At 42.0% G+C, this 26,367-nt stretch overlaps 2 protein-coding genes across 7 annotated transcripts; one reads left to right on the forward strand and one right to left on the reverse strand.

The window, feature by feature from the left end:
- Positions 1-5,589: 5,589 nt before the first annotated feature.
- Positions 5,590-24,268, forward strand: LOC107223249 (insulin-like receptor). Of its 5 annotated transcripts, XM_046743487.1 has the most exons (7): positions 6,277-6,778; positions 12,154-12,268; positions 12,435-13,690; positions 17,694-17,844; positions 17,955-18,132; positions 18,239-18,413; positions 18,535-24,268. In XM_046743487.1, exons 3-7 carry the CDS (start codon positions 12,950-12,952, stop codon positions 21,586-21,588), a joined length of 4,299 nt encoding a protein of 1,432 aa, XP_046599443.1. In that variant the 5' UTR covers positions 6,277-6,778; positions 12,154-12,268; positions 12,435-12,949; the 3' UTR covers positions 21,589-24,268. The 5 variants fall into 5 exon arrangements, with proteins under 5 accessions (XP_046599447.1, XP_046599443.1, XP_015518357.1 ...); XM_046743491.1 differs by lacking the exons at positions 6,277-6,778; positions 12,154-12,268 and adding an exon at positions 5,590-5,594 and having other exon boundaries at positions 13,389-13,690; XM_015662871.2 differs by lacking the exon at positions 12,154-12,268.
- Positions 23,379-25,672, reverse strand: LOC107223259. 2 transcript variants are annotated; one of them, XM_015662882.2, is made up of 2 exons: positions 25,513-25,672; positions 23,379-24,887 (listed from the first exon to the last, which is right to left on the reverse strand). In XM_015662882.2, the coding sequence occupies exons 1-2, from the start codon at positions 25,567-25,569 to the stop codon at positions 24,396-24,398; spliced, it is 549 nt and encodes a 182-aa protein (XP_015518368.2). In that variant the 5' UTR covers positions 25,570-25,672; the 3' UTR covers positions 23,379-24,395. The 2 variants fall into 2 exon arrangements, with proteins under 2 accessions (XP_015518368.2, XP_015518369.2); XM_015662883.2 differs by having other exon boundaries at positions 23,379-24,878; positions 25,513-25,668.
- Positions 25,673-26,367: the final 695 nt, after the last annotated feature.

Genomic DNA, 26,367 nt, shown 5'->3' on the forward strand with positions numbered 1-26,367 from the left:
CTCGGCTGGGTTGGAAAAATCCAAAATATAGCTGAGTAGGACGCCATCTGGTGGTAAAAAAATTGCCCTTCCGGGAGAGTCGAAGATTTTTTTTTTTAGTATTATTTAAGTAATATAAATCGCGTGTTTAATGGTATAAGGGCGTATGCGCCATTACACGACCTTTTACCGCTTGTAAAGGTAGAAAAGCGTACTTCTTTTTCCCCTTTGTATTTACGCGGAAAGCGTGAAGATACATACGAAAACGTTGAATTTGAAAAATGTATCAATTAGCGGTAAAAGGTGATAATTACCGTCGGTTACGCCCTTCCATCACGACCTTCGTGTCAAGTAACCACGTTCACTGACGGTGTAAGTTTGATATTATTTTTCGAGAACATACAAAACTTGAAACATTCTTTTCGAAATCGACAAATCGTTAGATTCGAAGGTTTTTGCGTCGTTTGTACGATTTGTAAATGTGATAAATGAAAATATATTTCGGTGCTGAAAGAGCGTATTCACTCAACGTAAGTCCCTTTATCTTTATTTACTTTTTCGGCCAATTTTAATGTAAATGTACGTTTTTGGTGCTTTTGCAGCGAATGTCGCAAAAAAAAATAAAAATAAAAATAAATAAAACTATATATCGTACGCCCTTTTGCCACCAAATTTTCCTTTTCGGTGCACGCATCCTTGCGCCATTAGACACATTAGACACGCGATATGTTTCGGAGCATGCCAAGTTATCGTTAGCTGTAAACAAGACAAAGGTGTAACAGTTTGCGCGAGATATTCGGCGTCTCGAAATAAGCGTACAACTAACCTGACCCTAAGTCGTCATCCGATTGACTCTCTTCTCGGCGCCATATCGCGTGTATCACACGTCATTATCGTGAAACTAGAACACGAGGGTTGTCTTCATTTTTGTTAAACGTTCCCTGAACGTTAATCTTCGAGCGCGTATCGATGAAACGGAATATTCCCGTAGACCAAGTTCAATGTCAATGTCAAATATACAAGCGTCGATTCCCTCGTATCTGCAGGCTTAGCGTATGCAAATACATAACACACAGGCACATTCGCACGTACAATGAACACGGACCACAAGCGTGTCGAACGTTTTGCCACAGTTCTCAGGGACGCAGTTGTAACTTGGAAATTTGAAGGAAAACAAAAAGCGGGTCGACGGAAACTAAAAAAAGATCCGAGGGAACGGTAAACAACACGGTGTGCCACGATGGATGTTAAAATATTTATAGCTAAATCGATCGCGAGCCTGCAGCTCTGAGGCCTGGAAAAGTCGGTGACGTTTAAAACAATATCGGAATTCTCCGATGCTTGAATAACGAGAAGATCGACCAACCAAGTATAGGTTAGGTTAGGTTAGACTCGAGCCACCTTTGCTTACGATTAAACTCGCCTCGATGATCGGCACGCATCTTCGCAAATTTCACGGACATTAATCAAAAGGAGCGCTGCGTAACGGCGGATGTGAAAATATGAATTTAACCCTGTTATCAAGGGGAAAATTGACGCCTGTCCGGATACGTGTTGCAAAGATAAAAAACAAAACAAAACGGCGGCAATTGGTAACCAAGTGTATTAGATACAGCTTTCACCAACGAACAGAGTGCACGTTGGCAGTCGAATTGGGCTGTTAAGTAAGTCCGAGTATCGAATATCCGCGTCCATTGGGAATAGGCAATTTGTGAATGTGTGTGCGTTCCTAGTTGCCGATTATACATATTCAAATTCATGATCAAGTATTGAGCCCACAGACACACCGGTATTAACCGCCGAAACGTTCAGGTATATAGCCTTGGAAAATCCGGTGGTATAGAATTCCAGCGATCGGCAAGACACGGCGACAGGTAAGCGGACACCTGCGCAATGTCCGTGATTTCTACGAGGCTTTTTTCCAGTTTCTACGTGAATTTTAGCGACCAGTTCCGAACGAGGTCGAGCCGAATTCTGCGAAAAACATTTGGGCTGTGTCCAGATCGATTTTGCAATGTTCGCTGAAATCCTGGCAGGCCTCACGTCGGAGTTCAAAATGGCCGCCGAAGCGCTTTTCTGGTGGGGGAAGCGTTTTGGATTAACGAGGGTTCGACTGTATATCGTGCGTACCGATGTTTCGGAGCTCTCCCGTTTTTCTTCGCACGGTCTTTCGAATGTTCGAAAAATAAGCAACGTGCAGATACGCGCGTGCGTTTATTACAGCCTATGGCTACGCGGCTGCAGAGCCTTTTAAACGCGTCACTTGTCGAGCCTAGGCTAGGCTGTATATCTAAGCTGGTCTAGTATATTTATCGCCGGTTGTTTGTTACAAAATGTGTACTCCCACTTACTCTGCCCCAGATTTTCATCCTCCAACGACGACGAGAACGAACGCCGCGTTGTGTGAATGAGCTTCTTGTTTCTACGGTATATCTATACGACCGTTTGTTCTTATTGTTATTATTATTATTATTATTATTATTATTATTATTATTATTATCCTACACCGAACTGCATCGCATGTATATTGTTTGTACGTTCTACGCATTTTGGTTGAACACGAAACGGGCCAAGCGATTGTGCGGCGAGCTTTACTAATTAATATACGACGTCGTACAATCCTCAAATTACAACAACACTTTGGACAAAGTACAGTACCTATTGATTCGTAAACGCGTGGAGCTAGTATGCGCATATATACATATATAATAATGATCAGTGCGTGGAATATATAAAACGCAATTAAATTCCGGCTTTGGTATCGTCAAGCGGTCGGTGAAAAGCCAGATAAAAATAGGAAATGTTTAGCGGTCAGTTTTCATGATTATATAATATAGATATGTGTATAGGTATGTATACTTATATCGCCGACGTTGACATCGTCAATCTGTAAGAGGCAAAGGGCCACGATCTGATCAAACGAAATAAAAGATATAATTAGAATATAATACGGTACGTAGATTATATCGTACCCAATAACGAGAACCGGAAACAAGTTGTAAAGTGGAATCTGCACTTTTTTTTTTTTTTTTTTTTTTGTCACTCGAACGTTACCCAGCCCCTGCAAGTATGAAAATAAAAATTTCCTACGAAACGGAATTCGCGATGTCGTTTAACGCGAAAATTTTACGCTCCGGGCGCAAACCGACTTCGTTACATCAGACATCACCCGGTACGTTACCCTCGGTCGTTTTGTACTAGACTAGGTAGTCCGAACGTGGTAATTGTGCGACATACGTTGACTCTCGAGTAACTGCTGCATCGCTCACAATCAGTTTCAATAGTTGACGAAATCACCGGAAATTACCTCGCACATGCTATTCACTTGTCCGATTTTTCCTGCAATATTGCGTCACGATCTGTTTTTGAAGTAAGAAATGCGCTTTACGTACGGTAAGATACCATTAACCGGATAAAATCTGATCGTGCGTATACGACGCGCGTAAATACATCTCGAAATAAAATTGCCGGAACTCTGACGTTCATCGCCGTAAATACATATACATATGTATGTATGGTATAAGCATAGACGCGTTGAAACAAACACGAAATATAACATATATAATTCTCATAACAAATATATACTTTCATACAATACACAGGTACACGTTATGCGAACAATGCTGTCTATAACGTTTTCCCCTCGCACATGTCGAATGGTGTGTACTTACAGACGTGTGTTGCAATACGTAATATTAATCGTAACTGTACGATAGGCAAATTATTGTTGCGGTTTATCCGTCGTCCGAATTCTTGAGAGATCCTGTTTCCTGATGTGGGATGCGGCTTTTCACGAAAATTAAATCTACAGCTATCTTAATTTTTGGAGCATTACAAACGAGCTGACGCATTTTCGTGCGCAACGGAATTGGTTAATTTCATTTTAATGCTCGGAAATGGACGGTATTTCGTAGTCAAAAATCGCTGTGCCAATACCGTACATCGTACGCTAAAGGATTTGGGTATCAGCTGGGATGCGTTTTGATTTCTAACGAATCACGCGTAATTCTGAGCAGCAGGTTGTCACGATAAAAAGAATTCATTCGTTGTACGGGGAGAAAAGAAACACAGAAAAAAATAAAACGAGTAACGGTATTTTAATTGAAAAATTGAGTCACACCTTATACCTATGATATTTAATTTGCCCGCGAATAAAGCTTATCAAGGATTCCGTGCGTGTTTCTTTTGAGATTCATCATTCCAAATCTAAGGTCACGACCGCGTAAAGTGAGAACAACAATTTTGGGGAAGAAAAAGGAAAACAAAGACTCTGGTTGCGTGTGATACAAAGTAGGCGTAGTAGCATGTAGATTTTTGCAACATTTCAGCTTTCGATGTTGCAGCAAATAAGGTAACTGCATTTATATCTACCGGTAAGATAAGAGTCGGATGTAAAAGTGAATGTTGATCGATTGATTTGTCAGATAAAGAGAGTCTCGTTATACCGCGTACAATAATAGCTAGAAAAGAATAAAACTCGAGTTCCTCGGGTAACGCTTATAGTCGTGACGCAAAGTTGTACGTAGTTTGCAGCCCTGAAAATAAGGAAAAGCTTCGGGAAAAGATATCAGCGAATAACAGACGTGTTATCTGAGGAGCAAAGGAAGTACCGTTTCCTCGCCCACGTTTAACGATCACCGCGAAGTCGTCGTTATCTCGCGTTTTCTTACGTCAAGATAAGAATTAATCGAAGATAGGAAAATAACGTTACAGACATCATAACCGCGCATCTAGTCGAACCATCGAACAGAGACATTTTTGCAACGTCGCGTCGTCCGATGTACCCATGTATCCAAGCACAGGGTACATTTTAACGAGGCGTTTCCGAATACAGCTCGTCACAAGGACATTCTACCGACGAAGAACCCGGGAAAAGCGTCCCTGACATGGTACTCGAAGCGAACTGGATACAAATTAGTCTGGGAGCCATTAATTATTAATCAGCAACTAATTTTTCCCATGTAAATTTGGTATTTCGCAACTCGGCGCAAGAAACGAGGTATCAAATACGACAACGAACTCGACGGTACCATCGGAGAACCAACGGCAGTCCTGGTGATCCTGAGTTGGTCCTGTTCTACAGTTTTAGCTTCTCTTCCTTCCTTCCTTCCGTTTTTTTCTGCCGTTTTCGCGCTATCGTTAAGTTTAATTTGAAATAAAGTCTACGATTGCCTTGGTCACCGTGTGAGGCAAGGGTTTCGCCTCTGCCGTAATCGGATCGTTACGAAGTTGTAGGAATTTTTATTTCTCTCGTATCTTGATTATTTCTTTGGTTGCATTGCACCGTATGACGCCAGTATCTTTGCAAATCACGCTCCGGGTTTCGTCACCGTGTGACTCTGTGGTTTCTGCTTATTAAATTTGAACTCCCGAGCAGCCCGGTAGCTAACGAATAAGTATTTTCTCTCCGTTTTATATTAGTTTCTCTACTTTTCTGGTAATTTTCTCTCCAAAAACTGCTTCTGAAATTTCCATCGTACATCGAGCTATCTCTGTTAAATACCTTGGACTCGAATCGATTTATTTATTTACTGGCAATACCACACGTTATAAAACTTTATTATCTAAAAATTAAAGCGTAAGCTTTCTGTGCTCAACGATCTTCTCTTCCGATTGTTTAATTGGCGTGAGTCTAATTGGGGAATCGCGCCGCAGTGTCGACGGCGGTAGTCTTCGACTGGTGGTAACTAACAGAGAAATATCGTTACGATACATACGTATGTTTAAGAAAAAAAAAAAGAAAAAGAAATATACACATATATTCGTATATATTATATACCGACATCCGCTTATCTAACAATAAACAATTCCATCGGTCGCTAGAACGTGCCAACAAGAAGACACAAGCAAGACCATGACTATCTGCCGATATGTTATTCCCTCCCCCTTTAGTAGCGAATAGCTCGGGAATCAAGAAATACAAATCGGACTCGCATATGCACGTACATACATGTACGTATAGTTTTCGTGGGTGAGGCTATCTCTCGTTGGATCGATCGTCAATGAATTCAAAAATATTTGCATTTCGCCTTTACGGTCTGGATGAGGAAGGAAGGAGGAAACGAGACGGAGTACATGATGAAAAAAAAAATAAATAAATAAAAAAAAAAATTGAAAATAAAAAAAAAATAACACAGCCGAGGCGCAACTACGACTATGGGAGTCGGCGGCGACGGCCGGGGAGGGGGGAGAGGACGCCGGCGAGGGGGGTGGTGGGAGAGGAGATACGGAAGGTGGGGGGGGAGAGAGATTAGGTCTAGCCGGATGTTCCATCGGGTGCTACGACAATGCCGGAGGCAACGCCGCCGCCAGCTGACTCCGCTCCGTAGTATTCGCAGTGTGGCCGTGTTAGATTCTCGCCAACCGCCGAGCAAAGCGACGGTCCGCGTTGCGCGCCAACGAACCGAGGATTTCAACCAGCGAGTGTTTTCAACGAGGCGCCGGATCGGACGAGCGCTGAAAGCAAGCGGCGGCGTGTGTAACGTTCGCCTCGATTTCGGCAGGGGCGGTTTTCGCGGAGTTTTACCTACTAGAGTACGGTAGTTCTTTTCGTCTAGTCCCCCTCCCCCGAATTCGTGCGAGTGATCGAATTGACCGCTGTTGGAAATAATTTTTCATATTTATTGGAGTACGTCCGAGGGACGGTTGTGCGTTGTGTTGTTTGTCGTAGTTCCGCAAATCTCTGCGTCGGTGTGGTGAAGTTGCACGCGGTGAAATTGATCGATAACGAAGAGAGAAAGAAGAGGACGAGGCGTGTACGACAAGTGTGTGGATGTTGGGAATCGAAAGAGTTGATTGGGTAAGGTGAAACATAAACCGATGACACGACGGATATTCGCTTAAAGGTTGACGCAACGACGGGCTGCTGCACATCGCCTTCGGATGCGGTGGCGACGCGACGCCAAGCGTTTTCCTTTCTTCTTCTTTTGTCCGTTTTCCAATTTTTCTTTCTTCTTCCTCACCTCCGCGCGCATCGTATTGATTCATTCTTGTGTTGTGCCGTGCGTGTGCCTCTCGAATGATCAACACGTGGGACATTATACATCGTACGCGAGACTAGCTCTCTAATCTTTCATGTATATAATGCGCGAAGTATTCAATTTGGCGAAAAACAAACATCCGGATTCACCCTGTCCTGCGTGCGTCTGTGCGTGTCTTTTCTTTCTCGTTTCTTTCACCCCCACTCGATCGTTATTTTTGCAAATCAATAAAACAAACAAACAAACAACGCAAGACTCGTAAGAGGAGAACGAAATAAAAAAAAAAGAAAAAGGAAACAAATGCGCCAAGAACCACGGGATAAAAAACGAATAACAACAATCCTTTATTGCTAGGTAGGAAACAAGTTTTGAGGATCACTATAACTAAGGCTGTTTAAAAATAGTTCTACATACGGTAGGGGAGGATAGAGGAGTACAGACCACAGGTATCTATGTGTGGAAAAAAAAAAAAAAAAAGAAAGAAGAATCCGTCTCAATATCACATCACCGATAATAGGAAACGATCGACGCTAGACGGTGAAAAGAACGCGCATTATTATACTTACGCGAGTCGAGATATTACACACGTGTGAGGATGAACAGTATCGTCTACTATCTTAATAGTAAGCGGTGAATTGAAGAAAAAAGAAAAAAGAAATTAAAATTTTACCTTTACACAATCATGTGTGTGTGTGTGTGTGTACCTACATTGTGCATACGTACGCATGAATAAGTTATTGTACACGTGCGGAACGCGGAAAGCAATTTCTTATATACCCAGGCGTGCAAAGACAATCGTCGAACTTTGTAATGTGAAAATAGTTTTCCAACTTGTAAACAAAGAGCGGTGAAAACGGGCCAACCGCCGCCGAGTAAACAGCGGCTATAGAGCGTGCGTGCGTGCGTGACTGCATGCGTACGCGGCGGGAGAGCGAGAGAGACAGAGAGAGTGAAAGAGACAGGGTCGGAGGGGGGAGGGAGGAGGGGAGAGAGAGTTTGGATCGACTCTTCTAGGCGACGAAGGCAGCGCCGCCACGCCGACAGGCCGCAAACAGCAGCGGCAGCAGCAGCAACTGCGATGAGAGAGAAGGCCTGCTTTGCCTGCCTGTCGCCTCTCGTGACGCAACTCATTCACGTCGCACACCTTCCATCCTCTATACACGCCCGTCTGTCTCGCTACGAGAGAGTACGAGAGATCCCTACTACGCAATATTAAAATATAACCAACGCTCGAGAGACCCAGAAAGCTTCCGACGCGCGCACCGCGACGTCTTGTCTCTTTTGCGAGTCGAGAATTTATGTATGTAACGCTACCACGGATTTTGGGGTGTGTTTTTTTTTTTTTTTTTAGAGCGGCCTCAAGCGTGAAATATTTGGCCGGGTTTGTAATCGATACGGGATTCGGTGTGAAACGATCCGTGCTGTGGTTGGCTGAATTAAAAATTACGAGATTTTTTGTCGCATGTTTGTTTATGCAACGCAGGCATGTTTTACGCGTTTTTACATGCCTGTTTTCTGTAGTACACAATTTATTCGTTTGTATGACGATAGAGTGAGTCGGCGAATGCGCATGCGCGGAGTACAGTAAAGACGACTACTGGGTCTTAGGAGTTAGAAATGGTATTTTCTTTACCGCGCGCATGCGTCGTCACGAACAAATGTAACATGACGCGACCCTAACCTCAATTTCGTGCTTGGTGAAAAAACGCGTAACATACTCTTGTTATGTAAAGAATTGTGTGCAACAATGAGGCAACGATCTTTTCGCTGCGCGTATTTGCAATATTCGTCTTCGGCTCACCCACTACTCGTATCGCAAACTTACGCTCGGTCCTAAACGACCGTATTTGCCTCTATGTTACACAATATACTATTCGCTAATTATGAGATCGTTTGAAATTAGTCGTATGATAATTTATCGGTATTCCGACCGATCACATCGCACTTCCGGTCGTCGACACGATCATATCGCAAACAATTTCAAATCGAATCGGTATCTTGTGAAAGAATGAGATGGATTCTCGTAAAAACTCCTACGTCGCTCACGTGACACCACGCTCAAAAGCGACGTAGTTAATCGCTTCCGGAAATTGAGGACCGCTTGTCTATTCTTATCGCGACGAGGACAGTATATTATACCGATTATATACAGTCGCCGGTTTATTTACTCGCCGATACGTCGGCGAAAAATGGGTCCGTATGTACTGTACGTACATACTCGCATGCCGTCCGGTTTGCATTTTTTTATTTTTAAACAAACTCCTTCGAAGGTGGAGAATAAAAGACGAGAAATTATTATTTTTTGTCCTTTTTGTTTTTTCTTTTATTTTGAACACTTGTTCAAATTGAAATTTCGCCGTTTCATGGAACGATCGAACAGCAGTCAGTCGTATTGTTGTCGTATTTCCACAGAAATTCGCAGTAGTACAGCTACGATTGCACCAAGGGGGAAAATTTCATTCGCCGTGTAATGTTTTGATTTCGCGTGCTGTTGAATTTTCTAAAGTCAATAAATAAGAACGAAAAATGATTGTTTCGCAACTTTATATAATATACTTGTCGAGATTCGGTTGATCGTAATAAAGCAAAATACGCTCTTACATATTGAAAATCACACAATTCTCTTTCAAAGTTCACCTCTAAAATTGCGAGGCAGTGACTTTTGTGACAATAATTTAATTGAAATACATTCACGTCACCAACTTGAATTAGTCTCAGATCGACACGAGAAATATTTGTTCTGCTCGAAACAGTCCCTCAACATTTCTACGAAACGATAAAAACGACATTATATATACTGTTGTATAATTGAACAGTATCGGCAAATCAGTAAAACTCTCTTGAAGTTTACGACGCGACGTAACTTGTTTACTTTTCATTTGCTGCCGAGTCGAATACATAACGTTTATTTCCAGGCGAAATAAAACAATTCTTAACTGTTTCGTACAATCGAATAATCGCGGTTTATCAGTATTCCTCAGCGTGCATTTTACATTCGTGCAGTGTACACTCGTAGTTTGTATTATACTACATGGCACTCACCGTTACACGTAGCGTGTAATAAATACGACGTGAACTTGTCAGTTCTCTGCACGCATGTGTCACGGCCACGAGATAAAACGTTAATTAATAATATCGCGACGCAGTTATAACCCCGAACAATCGGACTGACTGCCAGACTTGACTCTCCAACGGTGATTTCTCTTCTCTTCGATGACCAGCAACGCGGCTGGAACAACGATTTGGCTGCTACTCTAAATTCAAACATGTGATAATCCGAACCTGGCATATTGTATATTTCCAAGGTCTTGTTGTAATTAACAACGGATTGACGTACGTCTTTTTATCTTATTTCCTTTTTTATTTTCTCTCTTTCTCTCTCCCTCAACTTATGACGCAGCGTTTCACAATCGGTATACCAATAATTGAGTTATTATCATCGGTCAGTTTGCTGGAATTTTCTCTCGTCCGATAACGGGCACATTTAAACGCTTCTGAGATTGTTGTTAAACGACGTTAAATTATCATCATTAACACCACGTCGGGGATATTTTTTCCTAAGCTGTTGCAACTGCACGGCGTCCTTTTCATATTGCTACACGTATAACGTAATTTATTGTATCTACTTACTTTCCTGGCTGACTAACTGACTGACTGAATGACTGACCGACTGACTGCCTGTCTCCTCGCCGCCATATGGACGAATTGAACTCTCGTTAGAGAATGTTAATTCTTTAACGCGTGTTCGCACCGCTTGACAAATATTTTCTAACGCCGTATATATAAGCTACGGAGTCCATAATCGAGCATCGAAAATAACATGTTGTTAATTCGTATTTATTCGAAGACCGCAATTCGCGTTTTACCGCTTCGCTTAACCGTTAACATTAGAAGTACGGTAAGAAGAAACTCTTCGCACTCGTAATTCGTTTAATTTCATTATCTCATTATTTTTCCTCTCTTATTATTCAATCGGCTGCTTATAGAACGTGATAAAAATCAACATCGTGCGAAATAACCGTCTGGTGAAACGGGTATCGTTACAATAACGGCTTGAATATTCCTGGATTTATATAACAAGATTTGGTACAAGAAATTATTTAGTTTGATCACAGGCGTCGATACAGGAGGACGTTTCCTGGTGTTACAGAGGAACGTCAAACATTACGGTTGTTTAATTTACTTTATTTATCACCCGAATCTCACCGCGTAATTAATTAAAAAATAATACAGTCGTTATACTATATTTTCCGGTCACAGTTAAAAAAAGTTACCGCAGCTGATACAGCGAACGGAACAAGATTAGAAATTTCCCTCGCGTGATCCATGTAGTAAAATTTATCGAAGAATGAGGGAAAACTTACGAAGAATAGGAAAATTTTTGCGTACAGCGTGTGCTCATATTTTTTCATTCTTCTTTTGTTACATTGACCCCGTCTTCTCAAATCCGGTTATATACTTTGTAACACACGTTCCTACTACTAAACTTGAGACATTCCTAGAACAAACTGTGTTTGGCTACATTTGGATATATACGTACACGTGTGTGTATTATATATATATACGTATATATGTGTGCATACAGGCGCGTGTGAGTAATGGGTCGTAAAAAAAAGTAGAAGAAGAAGGGGATAAAAATTCTACGCAATATTCGCGGACGCCCGCGTCACCGAGTGCTATTTCATCATCGTCCGACATTTAATCGTTATGTTGTTTGGAGCAAGTTTAGCATTTTTTCGACATTCCTGTTGTCATTATTTCGACAAATTGAATCTTTCTCTGGCTGTATTACATTCGATCCTAAATGTGCTCCCGATTCACTTACAATGTTCTTCTTTCCCGTTTATTTTCGTCATCCACCCCCCCCCCCCCCCCCCCCCCCCCTTTCTACGACAAATCACTCTATGAAACTCACGAATCATTAGAGACCACGCGACCGTTCGACAGGCATTAGTCATCGCCTCGCTGCGCGAAAACAGCTGTATAATTTTTCCTGCAAAAGTAATCCGTATTTTTATGTGCATGTACACGGACAGGTGCGAGTAAGGTGTGCATTAACGACGTGTATTCTTAACGTATGCTCAACATTAAGTCATTGGCTGCGTGATTGAGTAATTCTCGGAAGATGTTTTCACTTATCGTTGTGTATACAGATATAAATTTCTTTCTCGGTATAACAAATCGTACGCTATAGGAGAATGTGTCTTAAAAATGACGGTGCGGTTGAACGATCCGGTCAAGGATATTTATTTGAGTTCAAATATATGTCGTATACTTTATATGGATCCGCAGCTTAGACGGAGAACGCTGTACGTATAATTTAACTGTTTCGAGTTTAAAGATATTTTTTTTTCTCCGTTACAGCTCTATAAACGAAAATCCGTCTTTGGAAAAATTTGATTTTTCCCGTACCCACACGTTTTATGCCCATTATTTTTCTGCGTAATAATTACCGTTTTCTTGTTCGGTTCACAGGTCGGAGGATAATCGAACACAGGCGTCCTGCGGCCTTGGTGAATGATTACGTTTCGGAGAACAACTCCAAGTTCGACGGTCGTGCATACGGTTATAAATTTGATAAAAGAAATATAGGTGTCGAATCAATAAAAAAAACACACAAATAATAGTGAAACAATTGACTACAGGTGAAACAAAGAACAAATACAATTAGAAATAATTGAAGAAATTAGATAGCTAATTGTGCTTTACAAAAAAAAAAAAAAAACGATCGTAAATTATAAACAGTGCAATTTAAACATTACGCACTGCGTGTTATTGTATAAAAAATTGTAAAAAAAATAAAAAATAATAAGTTGTTGAAGAAAGAGTCAAGGTTGACTTGGCGCGAGAGAAATAAAGTGAAATATCAACAAATCGGTTGTCGCCATTGGTTATGAGACACGGCGGTAGTGGGTGTGTAAAATTTACGGTGTATGATTATTTGAATAAGAGGTGAAAGGAGAAACCGATACCGATGAAAAACGGTAATCATGAAGTCGAAAAGATTGGTCGTCCTGTTTTTCGTTCTGGGCTCGGTGTTGTGCAGCGAGGAGAAAGATGGCGATATCCGGAAGACGAAATCGGTGCCGAAGCAACGTGACAAAACGCCGTACGAAAAGTACCTCGTGCCTGGTCTCGACGAGGGTGGGAAATCGAGCGTGATCGATTTTGCCCGTGATCGAAGAATAATCGATTCCAACGACTCGGAGTTCGAAAACGCGACGAGCCGGAACAACGAATACTCGGTTGATTCCGAATCGAGGAAATTGATCGGTCCGAGATCCACGGACGAGGATAAAACGAAACCTGTCGTCGCCTTGTCGAAGAATTCCCACGAATCGACACCGTTGAATATGCCGCCGTCTAACGGGAAGTCGAAGGACCGGAAACGCGGGAAGTACTGGCCAACGAAAAACAGTACGGTCAGAGTGGTCGACGGTATTTGCCCGTCTATGGACATAAGGAACAAGGTGGAAAATTTCAACACACTGAAGGACTGCGAGATCATCGAAGGATTTCTTCAGATCGTACTGATCGAACGATCGGAAGAAAACTTGTTCGAAAATATGACTTTTCCAAAGCTCAGGGAGATCACCGGCTACCTCATGTTCTACAGGGTGAACGGACTGAAGAGCCTTACCAACCTGTTTCCCAACCTCGAGGTCATCAGGGGACAAACATTGATGACCGACTACGCACTCATGGTCTACGAAATGCGCAATTTGCAAGAGGTAATTTATAAACTGATCGGCTCGTGGAATATTAATGACAAGTCCGTTAGCATGGATCCTAAGTTGGGTGGATTGAAAATGGAAAATCTTTGAAAATCGATATTTACTGGCCGCGGGGTGTGGAAAAGTTATTGTGGGTACGCGTGTGAGTACAGAAAATTCTTTGCCGCATCCGAAAAGCTAAGATCTTCAGCTTCGGAAAAAGCTTTAGATTCATGCTTTTTCCCTACTCATACACGTACGTAAGATCGAATTTTCACTTATTTTGCATCAAATTGGGATATTTTGAAACGAACCGAAGTTTATGTCGTTCTCGTTCGTAATGTATTATTGAGAAACCTGTACAAATACGCAAAGTTATAGTGCTTAGAAATGAAATCTTGCTCTTTTCGCATCCGGAATTGGAACCGTCATTGGCAGAGTTGTTTCGTGTCTTCTTTTTTTTTTTTTTTCCAATTTCTTCTGTACTTTGACCGATTTCGCTTCAGCATCCGGATCGTCCGAACGTCCAAATCGACTGAATTCTGTAGTTGTTCTGCAAATGCACCGCGAGACGTGAGATCGGCGGGGTTTTCGGAAACCGACATGCGATGCCAACGAGCGCGCTTGAACTCTTGGATTTCCGTTCCGCGATTATGTTTGATGGGTGTAAGCCATGGATCTAGCGTATGGTCTATGGTGTGAGCTAAGCTGCGTGGCTGCTTACCTGAGATAGACAGTCTTGTTGCTGATACAGACCGAGAGAGTTAAAGCAGAGCTTTTTCGAAGAAACCATTTCCTTTGATCAAGATATTTGTCGCGAAAGGTCGAACAAAACGCGATCTAACGATTGCCTTTTCAACGGACGCACGATTGTTCTTTTGATTGTGTTGTATGTGACCTTGTCGGCTGAGGGTTTGACCTTTCCTGCGACAAGTGCGGTTTACTTGTCGAGGTCTGATTACGAGCTTGTTCCACGGCTTCGAGCTTGTGCTCGAGTATCTTGGTGACACGTTTTTTCCACTCTTCGAGAGATCCTGGGTCGAGCTTGCGAATCGTCATTTGCACGATGATGTGATTCCAATGATTCTCGGACCAAGAGCTACGCAAGGATTACTGTGTAAGCTCTTGAGTTTCGAGGATGATTTTTTCGCGACGCGAGGAATCTGAAAAAGTGTCGGGAAATGAGAATCGGTCAAAAGTCGTTTGTTTTCGTACCGTGATTCGAGGGTTTTCCAAGCTCGAGGGAAGTTTTCCGAGATGAGAGCGATGTTTCTGATGAGTTGCGACAGCTCGCCAGTCAGACTTGTTTTGAGGTAATGCAAATTTTCCACGTCTAAGATGTGTGTATTTTCGCAAACTATTTACGTGAAGAGGTCGTGGAAAGACTTCCCGTCTGAGTAATTGCCCGAGAAAGTAGGAAATTCGATACGCGGTAGACGTTGTTTCGATGCTGCATCTTCAGTCGTGGCTTGGGGAGCTCTTCGATGAACGAAGTTTTCAAGAACGAGATACGAACACACTGATAGTTGCGCGTCGCGATACACACATCGGTGTTGTTTACGCACCGAGTCTAGTCATGGTCACACTGCAGAGGAATTTACCGTACGTTTGAATTTAACGGACAGGAATAATTTTTAACGACAGTCTTCACCGACATTTTGATAGACGTGGATTTACACGACACTTGATGCAAGATGGTTCGGTGTCACTCGCTAGCCGATTCATCTTCCCGTAAATCGGGAAGTTTCGAAAGATTCTACTCGATTGGCGACTGATCCGGCTCGAGGGACCAAAAACTGTTTGCAGAGATATCGATAAATACTGGATCATTGACGTGGGATCCAGGAATTACTGACAAAAGACAGGAGTGAGTGAATCGGGATGATCATTAAAGGTATTTGATGATTAACGAACAAAAGATGTACTTTATTTACGCACACGACACGAACCGTATTGCTAGAAATCAGAAAGACAACTGAGGTTTTACAGAGGCTGGAAGAATACATAATGGATGATACACAGATATGGTTTTGAGACATTAGGTAGACAATACGCAAATGCGCGTACCTACATATCTGAGGATGCTTCTAAGTGGCGAGTGAAATGAGAAGGTAACGAGTGCGAAATAATATCTTGAGTTGATCTGTTACATCGCTATTTTGCCGAAACAAATCGTCGTAGGCAGAGTTGGTTCGTTTCTTTTTTTCCATCTTTTCCTTTTTTTTTTTTTTTGTACTTTTTTCGGATTATTATCTATATCTGGTTGGTTCAATATGATACTTTATGTACTGTCAGTAAAAAAAAAAGTCGTATTTTGAACCACGAAGGCAGTATTCGTACGGATTCGAGAAATGGAAAATAGTCATTTTTCGTTTCAGATTTTTCCAGAAAACTGATGAATCCGAAATATGCTCTTCCTTCGGAGAGGGTGACGAATAGTTCATTTCCTGAATTTTTCCAGTAGATTCATATTACTTAGGTAGGTACTTACTAAGTCACTGACTGACAACTGACTTGGTGATTTAGTGAGTGCTGAAGTAATAGGAATGGAATGAAAAGCCTGAATGAAATTTAATTATTTCTCGATTCTCTAATCCGCACAAACAGATATTTTCTCGATGGTTCAAAAACCGGCTTTATTTTATTGGGAGCGTATAAAAACTATCACATTGAACCAATCATAAATGAATAAAAAGAAATTAGAAAAACATATAGAAAAAGGACGAAAAAAAAAAATGTAACAACCCTGCTAATTACGGTTCCAAGCCCGGATGCGAAAACAGCAAAATTTCATTTCTCAGCACTATAACTGTGTTTTCGTATAAGTTTCTGAATAATATATTACGAACGAGACCGACATAAGGTCCAGTTCATTTTAAAATATCCCAATTTGATGCAAAATAAGTGAACATTGTGATCTTGCATACGTGTATAAGTAAGGAAAAGCATGAATTTTTGATTGATCGATCTTGAACTTGAAATTGTTGCCAATATTGGTAATTCACCGTCGTCTTTTGTGCGACATGTTTGACATCTTCGAAAAAAAAACAAAAAAAAAAAAAAATAACGAAACTAATAACCCGAAAAACAAAAAAACAATGTGGAGTAATTTTTGGTTTAGATGAAAATAGTATAACACTTTGTTAAAAGACCGAAGTGCTAATTAGTTTCTCGATGAACACTATGATGACAAATCGAATATTAATAAAAAGTCAATTCGTACCTGTAGAATAAATATTATTCCGACGTTTGAAATAATATTTACATACTGTGTACCGAGTGTGATATTAAACGACTGTACACGCAGAGCATAAAAAAAGTCGGTAATAGCTGCGCATGAAGAATAACCTGACCGACCCATAAAGGTGGGTTGCGCTAGGTGCGTTTGTTGAAAGCGGGACGTGCCCCAGATAGTTTATCTTATTTTTCCTTTCAAATAGTTTTATTGCGTTGAATTCTGTCGGTAGGAAGAGAGATAAATAAAATTCAACAATGTGAAATTGAGATTTGCTTGTGCAAAATCACTTTAAAAAAGAAAATATCAACGGTTGCATGCATCATTCTGACATTCAGAATGGAAGGTCTCATTTGCAATTTCCAAGACTCGTTCAATCTATTAAGACTAATAAATAACAACTTTCGATATTTATCACGCATTTGAAATATCCAACGGGTTGACTTTTAACTTTTTTGTCAACATAACCGATTAGAGGAAAAATAGAACCTACCTGTTCGATGATTGGATTCGACTAAAAATCGTTGACTTGATAATGTATTCATCGTACGTTTTTCATGGTACGTTGTGCTCGTGAAATGGCGTCTTTAATTCTAATATGAATTCTGCTTCCCACACACAAGGAATCAAAGGACCTGAACTTCGTAGACAATAACCCGTATTGAGGTCAATTGACGGCAAGGTTAACCAGCTTGAACCAATTGACCCTTGGTTGAAGTTGGCGCCTGACCTCTCTCGCTTTTATTCAATTGAATAACAAATTCTCATACCTATAATATGCTTCAGCTCGGTCTTAGGAATCTAACGGAGATAACGAGAGGAGGAGTGATCATCGAGAATAACCCGAGTCTCTGCTTCGTGAAAACTATCAACTGGTCGCTGATCGTTGTTGCCGGTGACATATTTATCAAGCAAAATGGAGACTCCACTTGTCCCGGTTCGTTGAAAGATATATAATTATAAAAAAATGTCGATACGTTAATCCTCCGGATCGTCGATAACACTGTGTTTCATGGTCTCTTTCTTTCCCGTTTAACCATCACGCAGGTTGTTCACAATGCAACCTCGGCTATTGTTGGACGTCGAAACATTGTCAGCTCACGGAGAAGCCCCAGTGCCACTCGGAGTGTTTGGGATGGTGCCACGGACCCAAGGATACGGACTGTTACGTTTGTAAGCATTTCCGTCACGACGGAAGATGCGTCCGAACATGCCCGGCGCACCTGTAAGATGATTATTCCACTTGAACACAGGCAGAGTAATGCACTGTAACACTTTTCGTGGAATCGTAAACTCTACTACCTGTTATTTTCTTCCGTATGTACGCACAGGTACGGTTACTTGATGAGGAGATGCATCACTCAACACGAATGCTTGACGATGAAAGTGGTCCTACCACGAAACGAATACGCCATACACGAGCAGCCCGTGTTTCGTCCCTTCAACCATTCCTGCATCCAGCAATGCCCCAAGGGGTACGAGGACGCCGTCGACCCGAAAAATAATGTAAGTTTATATTCGTTGACAACGATCGGTGTTTATGCTTGATCCTTTCATTATCGCAATGCAGGATTTTCCTGGCTCTCAATCCTTGAGTATACTTCTCATATAGTCCCGATTTTTGCAGACCGCGACGTGCCGAAAATGCGCCGGACCTTGTCGTCGAATATTGGCTGGAGGAACTATCCGAAATATGGCCGACGCTCAGCGTTACGAAGGGGTCGATGTCGTTCAGGGGGGTCTTGAGATTCACATACAAAACAACAATCCAAACCTAATGGCCGAGCTTGCCAAGTCGTTCGGTTCGGTCGAAGAGATCACCGGGTACCTCAAGGTGACGCATTCGTTTCCGATCACTTCGCTGTCATTTTTTAAAAAATTACGAGTGATCAAGGGTGACCCATTGGACAGCAACAACTCCAGTCTGACGATACTGGACAATCCGAACTTGTCCTATTTGTTCCCGAAGGATCAAAATATCACGGTTCAAAAGGGCAGGATGTTCTTCCACTACAACCCCAAGCTCTGTTTTTCGAAGATCGAAGAACTCGGACGCATGGTCGATATACAGAATTTTTCCAAGGCGGACGTTGACCCGGAGTCGAACGGCGATAAAGTCGCCTGCGACAATGGTAACATAAACATAACCGTGAGGGAAACCGGACCGGACTTTGCTCAAGTTGAATGGAAGAGCTACGAGCCGTCCAGCGGTCAGCATGTTCTGGGCTACATTTTGAACTACATAGCAACCGAAAATACGGACGAGACCGTATTCGACTCGAATTTTTGCGGTAACAACACCTGGCAGGCAGTGGACGTTGACCCCTCAATATCCGAAAGAAATTCGCCGAAAGTTGCGAAACTGATAACTGACCTGAAGCCGTACACCCGTTACGCGGTATACGTGAAGACTTACACTCTGGGGAACGAGGGCTCCTTCGCGAGTCCGATTGGTCAGTCAGAGATAATTTTTTTCCGTACTCGAAGCGACGTACCGTCACCCCCGACGAACTTGTCCTCGGTTCCGTCAAGCGACACCGAAATCATGGTGCGATGGGGTCTGCCAGAGTTCCCAAACGGTCCGATAGAGTATTACATTTTGTCTGGATTCGTGATAAGAGACGATCCCGAGCTGCTCGAGGAGCGAAACTACTGCGAATACGGTCTCGTCGACGAGGCGCACATCGAAGATGAGCTCGGTGTCGAGGTGACGGAGAAAGTGGCAGTGGACTTGGTGACGGAGAAATCGGACGTTGACGTGGCAACGCGGAGCGGTCATTTTAAGAACACCACTAGGTCGTGCTGCAAAAAAGACGTGGTCGAGTCTAAGCCTGCGCCTCCGATGAAGTTCGCGATCACGTGCAACGAGGACATCAGTCTCAGCCGTTACGTACCCGGCAAGCAGAGCTTCTGCAGAACGTCGAGCGTGAGCTATCAGAAGCCAGTCATTGTCCGGGGTGCGTACGAGGTCTTTTCGTTCAACGTAACCGGCGAAAACAATTCCTACCTCGTGAAGAACCTGAAGCATTATTCGACTTACACTATTTCCCTCGCCGCCTGTGGTATGAAGCTTGAGAACGACGCGGAGCAGTGTTCGCTGGTCGAATACACGAGCGCCAGGACCTTGAAGAGGCAGTCCGCCGACGACGTGCGCAACGTCAACGTGGCCATTTCGAATAACACGATAGTAACGATCTCTTGGGATCCGGTAGTCGAACCAAACGGATTGACGGTCGCCTACAAGATCGAGTACACGAACCTCGAGGTTAGAGATGTGAAGAAAGCCGAAGAGTGCGTTACGAACAAGGAGGCGCGCGAAAAACGCAACACGTTCACATTGGTCAATCTGAATCCGGGGAAGTACAGCGTCAGGGTCCAATCAATGTCGCTCGCCGGCGACGGAAACTTTTCGGAATTTTTCGAGTTCCTCATTGGAGTCCAGGACCATAGCTCGATGGGTGTGATAATAGGGCTTTGCTTTGCCGTAGTCGCTGTACTGGTGGCATTTGTCTTGTATCTCGTGTGGAAACGGCGACAGTACAAAATGAAACAGATCAGATTGATAGCCAGTGTGAATCCGGACTACATTGAGACGAAATACGTCCTGGACGAGTGGGAAGTGCCGCGAGAGGACGTTGAGATAATGGAGGAACTCGGGTTGGGTAATTTTGGAATGGTTTACCGCGGCGTCTTAAACGGCACGAGGAACGTTGCGATAAAAACGATATCGGTAACGGCTAATTATCGCGAACAAAACGAATTTCTGAACGAGGCATCGGTCATGAAGAATTTCTCCACCTTCCACATAATCAAACTGCTCGGTGTCGTCTCAGTTGGTAGTCCGCCGTTCGTTATAATGGAACTGATGGAGAACGGTGACCTTAAAACGTATCTGAGAAAGACACGAGACACCCAGTTGGTGCCGAATTTTTCACGCATATGCAGAATGGCCGCAGAAATAGCAGACGGCATGGCTTACCTCGAGTCGAAGAAATTCGTTCACAGAGATTTGGCGGCGAGAAATTGCATGGTGTCGAAGAATTTGGTTTGTAAGATCGGGGACTTTGGTATGGCCAGAGATATATATGAGACGGATTACTACAAGATTGGCAAGAAGGGTTTGTTGCCGATTAGATGGATGGCGCCGGAGAACTTATCCGACGGTGTTTTCACCTCTGACTCTGACGTTTGGTCGTACGGCGTTGTACTATACGAAATATTGACCCTCGCCGAAATTCCCTATCAGGGATTCTCCAACGAGGAGGTGCTGAACTACGTGTTGCGCAAGGGGACCGTGGAAATACCGAAAAACTGTCCTGAGATAATTTACAAAATAATGGAACGGTGCTTCAAGTGGAGACCTAACGACAGGCCGACCTTTCTTGAGATTGTTTCCGAGCTAGAGCCATTCCTTTCGCAAGATTTTTGCACATCGTCGTTTTACCACTCATCGGACGGCGTCGAAATCCGTAACTCGGGGGTAAAAAAGGTTTACCACAACGCTGCGCCCATCAGATTTTACTTTGGAAACGAAACCGCGAGGTGGGTGAAGGACTTCGAAGACAACGTAATGCTTCTCGATCAAACTAAGGCCGGTTCGAGCCGGGGACGCATTTTTAAGAACGGTTTTCAACAGTTTGGCGACCACCCCGCCATGGAGGACGTATCTTTGGACCGTTGATGCGTTAATCCGCGTGCCGAAACCTTCGACGGCTGGTTAGTATCTTCATTGAAACTGCGAGAAAGACTGCAGCTTTGTTCTCGATCAAATTATCTAAGTTTCGGTACATTTTGGTAATGGTTCGCTACACATTGCCCGTATTCCGTCTCATTGAACTCGTTACAGAGCGTGCGAAAAATACAGATAGAGAGAGAGGCGAATGTGTGCGAGTAGAAAAGTGAACGAGAGACTGCTATTTTTGTGCCTTTAGACACAATGTGCCTTATTTAATCAACGAATAATCAAATTCAGGGAAATTGCGTCTGGACAGAAATTGATCCTGGTTGTTTCTCCACAAATCATTTCAGCCGGTCTGTGTGGAAATCCCGTTTTAAAATATTTTACCTTGGATAAAGGCATTCTTAAAAGTAACTTACTCCTGCTAAGATGTATTCAATTACACATCGTCATCACAAATGTTGGCGCGGTTTATTGCCAAGAAGAAGAAGTTTGCGTTTTGAAGAGCGAATAACGCTAAATATTACATGCATATGATATATCCAACGCAGTTTCAGACACATGTTTCTTGTTTTCGGGACCAACGAGTTGGAGTTAAGATTTTCTGAAGAAACATGTAGAATTGACTTTTATTCTTCATAAAAAATTTCTTATGTACAACTTTCACCTCTACAACTATATATGCATAATTACATATGTATAGTAGATAATTTTTGAACACAACACAATGAACTGAGGCTTAAATACCATTTAATTACTTGCGTCATCTTATCGTAGTATGACTTATATCATAAATCCAACTATATTATCATCAAAGATTTCTTGGCTTCAATTGAACTCCGGTTGAATAGATCGTAGATCTTCAATTCACTTGTTTCATACGATCACCTTGAACTACAGATAAAACCAGAACTTCTTGTCAGGCTAGTTATTCCAATCTTAGTTAATCAACTTTAAACTTGGTCCGACCTTTTACCCATTTTATGCACGTTGATTTGTACATCACGTGCATCCGTTTTTACGTTCTTCAGTTATCCAAATAATACAACTCACTTCAACATGAAATTCCAAAGATGTATTTCGGTTCAGTATGAGTGCGATTTGTCGAGAATCAGAATTTCAATAAATTCCAGACTCGCGAAAACGTTAAGCGAAGCTTTTCAAGGTTGAGAAAATATTTGTTCTACTCGAGTGAAGGACGTTTTTTTTTTTTTTTATTATTTTCATATTTTTTGTTTTTGTTTTTTTGCTGCTCACGTACCTTAGATTTAACGATCGTTTCTGTTATAACTTTACACTCGCATATGCCGAACTAAAACAATTTTGGCACGCACTTGCGTATTTCTAGAAGTAGACCCTGTAATCACGTGTGTACATGCATGACGCACACTCGACTCGTTGGATTCCGAATATGCCGGAATCCGAGACGCCGGGTGTACGTCTGTCAACTGTAACTTTATTTGCGATTGGGCAAGTCCTTTCGCGCAACGTTGCAGACAAGAGTATAGCATATACTTATTTTACGTCGCATTATGACGGTTGCACGTGAGAATTTCGCACCGGGATATTCCTAATCAAAAAATCCTGCCATACCGTCTTCCACAAAAGACTATGACCATTATATTGTATACAAAATTAATTTATATACCGTAGCGATTAGGTTAAATTATTATATTTTAGATAAACCAATTCTCTATTTTGTTTTCGTTATATTTCTTGTTTCCGCATACAGCGACGTTTTTACTAAGGTGTTCGTTGATCGGGAGCAGGAAAGTTTGAAATCAAATAACTTGTACTTTATAGCATATTTTATATTATGTATAATATTTTATGTTTATATACTTAAGACTTACATTCAATAGTTATGGACCGTAACAATGATTCATTAATATCCTAAGCCACGTTACTGTTAGTATTGCCGCTGAGTATTACAACTAGTCACATAAGCCAAAAGTTTGTTATTCTCGCAGAAAAGTTTTCTTTTTTTCAGTTTTTTAAATAAACAGTAATAGGAATCCCAATAACCGTGTTTCTCAACCATCCGCACCTCGCGTTCACGCGTATCTATAATCTGTAATATCCGTAACCTTATTGTTAAACACCTACACATAGTTCTCAGTTATCGCTATATCTTGTGCCGGTCGCACTTGACCCCTGCACATTTACATAACACGATATCCAGTTTTTCTTTTGCTTCTGTTTTTTACTCTTTGTCCTGCAGCAAACAGCAAAGCTCTAATCTAATCTCGCTGCGATTATACTCTCCCGAAGCCCGCACGTATCGACTAGACGTTGTGCAAGCAATGAGATGCCGGTCCATATGGCGCTTAGTAACGCTCGTTTGTAACTCAATCTCTGCTTCAACATTCATAATTACGAGTGATCAGGTGTCCGCTTGTCGCCTACGTACCAATTGTCCTACCGAGGCAGGTATCGTCGTGGGAGGTCCCCGTCTTGCGCCTCGACGATGTGCAAGCCGAACCAGAGTTTAGCCAAGTTTACCGCGAAAATCACCCCTGAATACCGGTATTCAATTGAAAATAAAAATCATTTCTCTTATATCAAGTCCCTTTTCCTGTCCTATTCCAACTTCGATAGCACCGTAATATATTACACCGTGTATGATGTAACAACCGTTGTAGATACGAGCATGGTACATTTCTAAAGTCATGGAACGTCGTTTTCTCCTGTGCAAAAAGAGATGGAATTCATAATAACTGAATCGACTAAATATGGAACCGCAATGTTCGGCCCGGAAAACCCAATTCAATCTCAATTATACAACATCACAGGTATCGCATGATGTTCATCTAGTCAAGATAAGGGTTGTAGTGATTTGCGTTCATGTTTTCAAGCTCAACGACCGTGTACTTTTTCGTGGCTATCGGGTAATGGTCGAGGTTCAAGAGAGGGTTGTAAATATTCGCATTCCTGGTTTCGATCTCTTCAAAAGTCGCAGTCTTCGATTTGTCTTGGCGGAGCTTGAGGTCGATGTCGAGACCAACGGACTGAGAGCTTGCTTTTCTTTGGATTTCATTCGAGTTATCCGAGCGATCGACCTTTGAAGGCCACCAGGTAAGAGCGGGTCGGTTCGGTTTGCTGGGTCTTGTTGCCTCTGCTAAAGTTTCAGGGACGAGCGGATCCGCTGGCATTAGCAGACTGGCGTCATCGTCGACATTTGTTCTCCAATCCAAGTCCAGCGATTTCTTCACCGAATTTTCTTGACTAGTTTCATCTTCCGTTCCAGCAGGAATTAGCCGTGACGAAGGAAGCCCGTATCGGGTACTCATCGCCTGTAAATTCTCAAATTTTAATCGAAAAATATTACATTGAGAAGAAATCAGTTTTTAGCATAAATGCAGGAGGAATCTCCAGGTCATCTTGGGACCGGTTAACTTGTTTTTGCCACTTATTGTGAAAGGCAATTTTACTATTTCGCGGTAAAATTCATTTTTCATTTCACTCTGACAACTTGTTTTTACGCGAAGAACTCATGCTTAGATGAGATTAGAGAAAATGAAACCAACGAGTTTTAAACTGGATGTTTCGATTCGAAAAAACAATGAAAATAGGATTTTCTGAGAAACTGCTCCAATCGATATTTTTACGAAGTTCGAGCGATACGTATTCGGGTACAATGACTCGGAATTTTGTCGGAATGAAAATTCACAATAAATATCAGCTCAAATAAGAGTCAATGAAGAATAGTTTGCGAATATTTTAGTACCTTAATGTAGAATAGGATCACAATCTTCATTAAGGGAGTGATCATTTTTATGCATCTATTTCTTTCTTTCAAGCTAAATTCGCATTCGATGGTAAAACAATTTTTAGGAGCGGGTGTAAGGTGTTCTCGTAATAAATAAAATTTCACGAAGAACTCCGATTCTTGGTCATTGCTTAATAATGCTAGATGGGTATACTTACCGGAGCTTGCATGGTAATTAATACCATTAGGGAGTAAAAGTATACCAAGAAATCCATCACTAAAACGGAGTAAAAGCTGCACTGCACTACACGGACCAACAATAGTCGACTAAGGACTCAAACTGAGCGTACTCTCGGCGCGCTTATATTTATAAGACGGCTCTCGAGATTTCATCGCTAGTCGATATCCCACAGTCGAGCTGATCTGAAGAGAAAAAAAAACCGTAGTGAGCACCGCTCCGGGAAAACAGGAATGACGTCTTTCGAACTTAGCAGGTCGAATCGGAATCAAGGCAACTTTGGACTAGAGTGGTGAATGAATTCATGTGTTTGCTTCGTTGTTTCTTTCTTTTTACGCATTGATTTTGTATTGTTGTTTTCCGAACGTTGTTTGTCCACGTCTATGTAGACAAGCGTTCGTCGAGACTACAGCAGGGGCGTAAACACCGATGATTGCGGTTCTACCAAGGCGTTAATCCATCTTATGAATGGCCAATTGCCATCGTAACGCAAACTAATTGACCAATTTACGAACAAAATGCGCTTTCTTTATTTACTACGGTATCTCATTTATGCTTATGAGAAGTTATTTACTTCGAGAATGTTTACTAGCAAACATCACGCTCTATATATTTTATTCCCATTCATTGACTGAAATCGGTTTGCGAAAACAGAGACGATAAGCTTGGTCTAAGCGATATTTTTAAATAAATGGCTTGCCGAATCCATTTAGAGTTTATATTATTTTCGTGTCGCGCGTGTTTGACCAACCCAATGATCTAAATAATTCTGAGACAGTGTTTATCGTTTAGAGTTGAAATTAAGTTGGTTCGTAAAGCGTGCTGCCCACTGCTT

The sequence above is a fragment of the Neodiprion lecontei genome, chromosome 6 (assembly GCF_021901455.1).
Source record: "Neodiprion lecontei isolate iyNeoLeco1 chromosome 6, iyNeoLeco1.1, whole genome shotgun sequence".
Lineage (NCBI taxonomy): Eukaryota > Metazoa > Arthropoda > Insecta > Hymenoptera > Diprionidae > Neodiprion > Neodiprion lecontei.

Coding starts and splice junctions, on each gene's coding strand:
- LOC107223249 (XM_046743487.1), top strand. CDS start 12,950: ATGAAGTCGAAAAGATTGGTCGTCCTGTTTTTCGTTCTGGGCTCGGTG. Junction 13,691..17,693: donor AAATGCGCAATTTGCAAGAG/GTAATTTATAAA, acceptor AATATGCTTCAG/CTCGGTCTTAGGAATCTAAC. Junction 18,133..18,238: donor CGAACATGCCCGGCGCACCT/GTAAGATGATTA, acceptor ATGTACGCACAG/GTACGGTTACTTGATGAGGA.
- LOC107223259 (XM_015662882.2), bottom strand. CDS start 25,569: ATGGATTTCTTGGTATACTTTTACTCCCTAATGGTATTAATTACCATG. Junction 24,888..25,512: donor TAATTACCATGCAAGCTCCG/GTAAGTATACCC, acceptor TTAAAATTTGAG/AATTTACAGGCGATGAGTAC.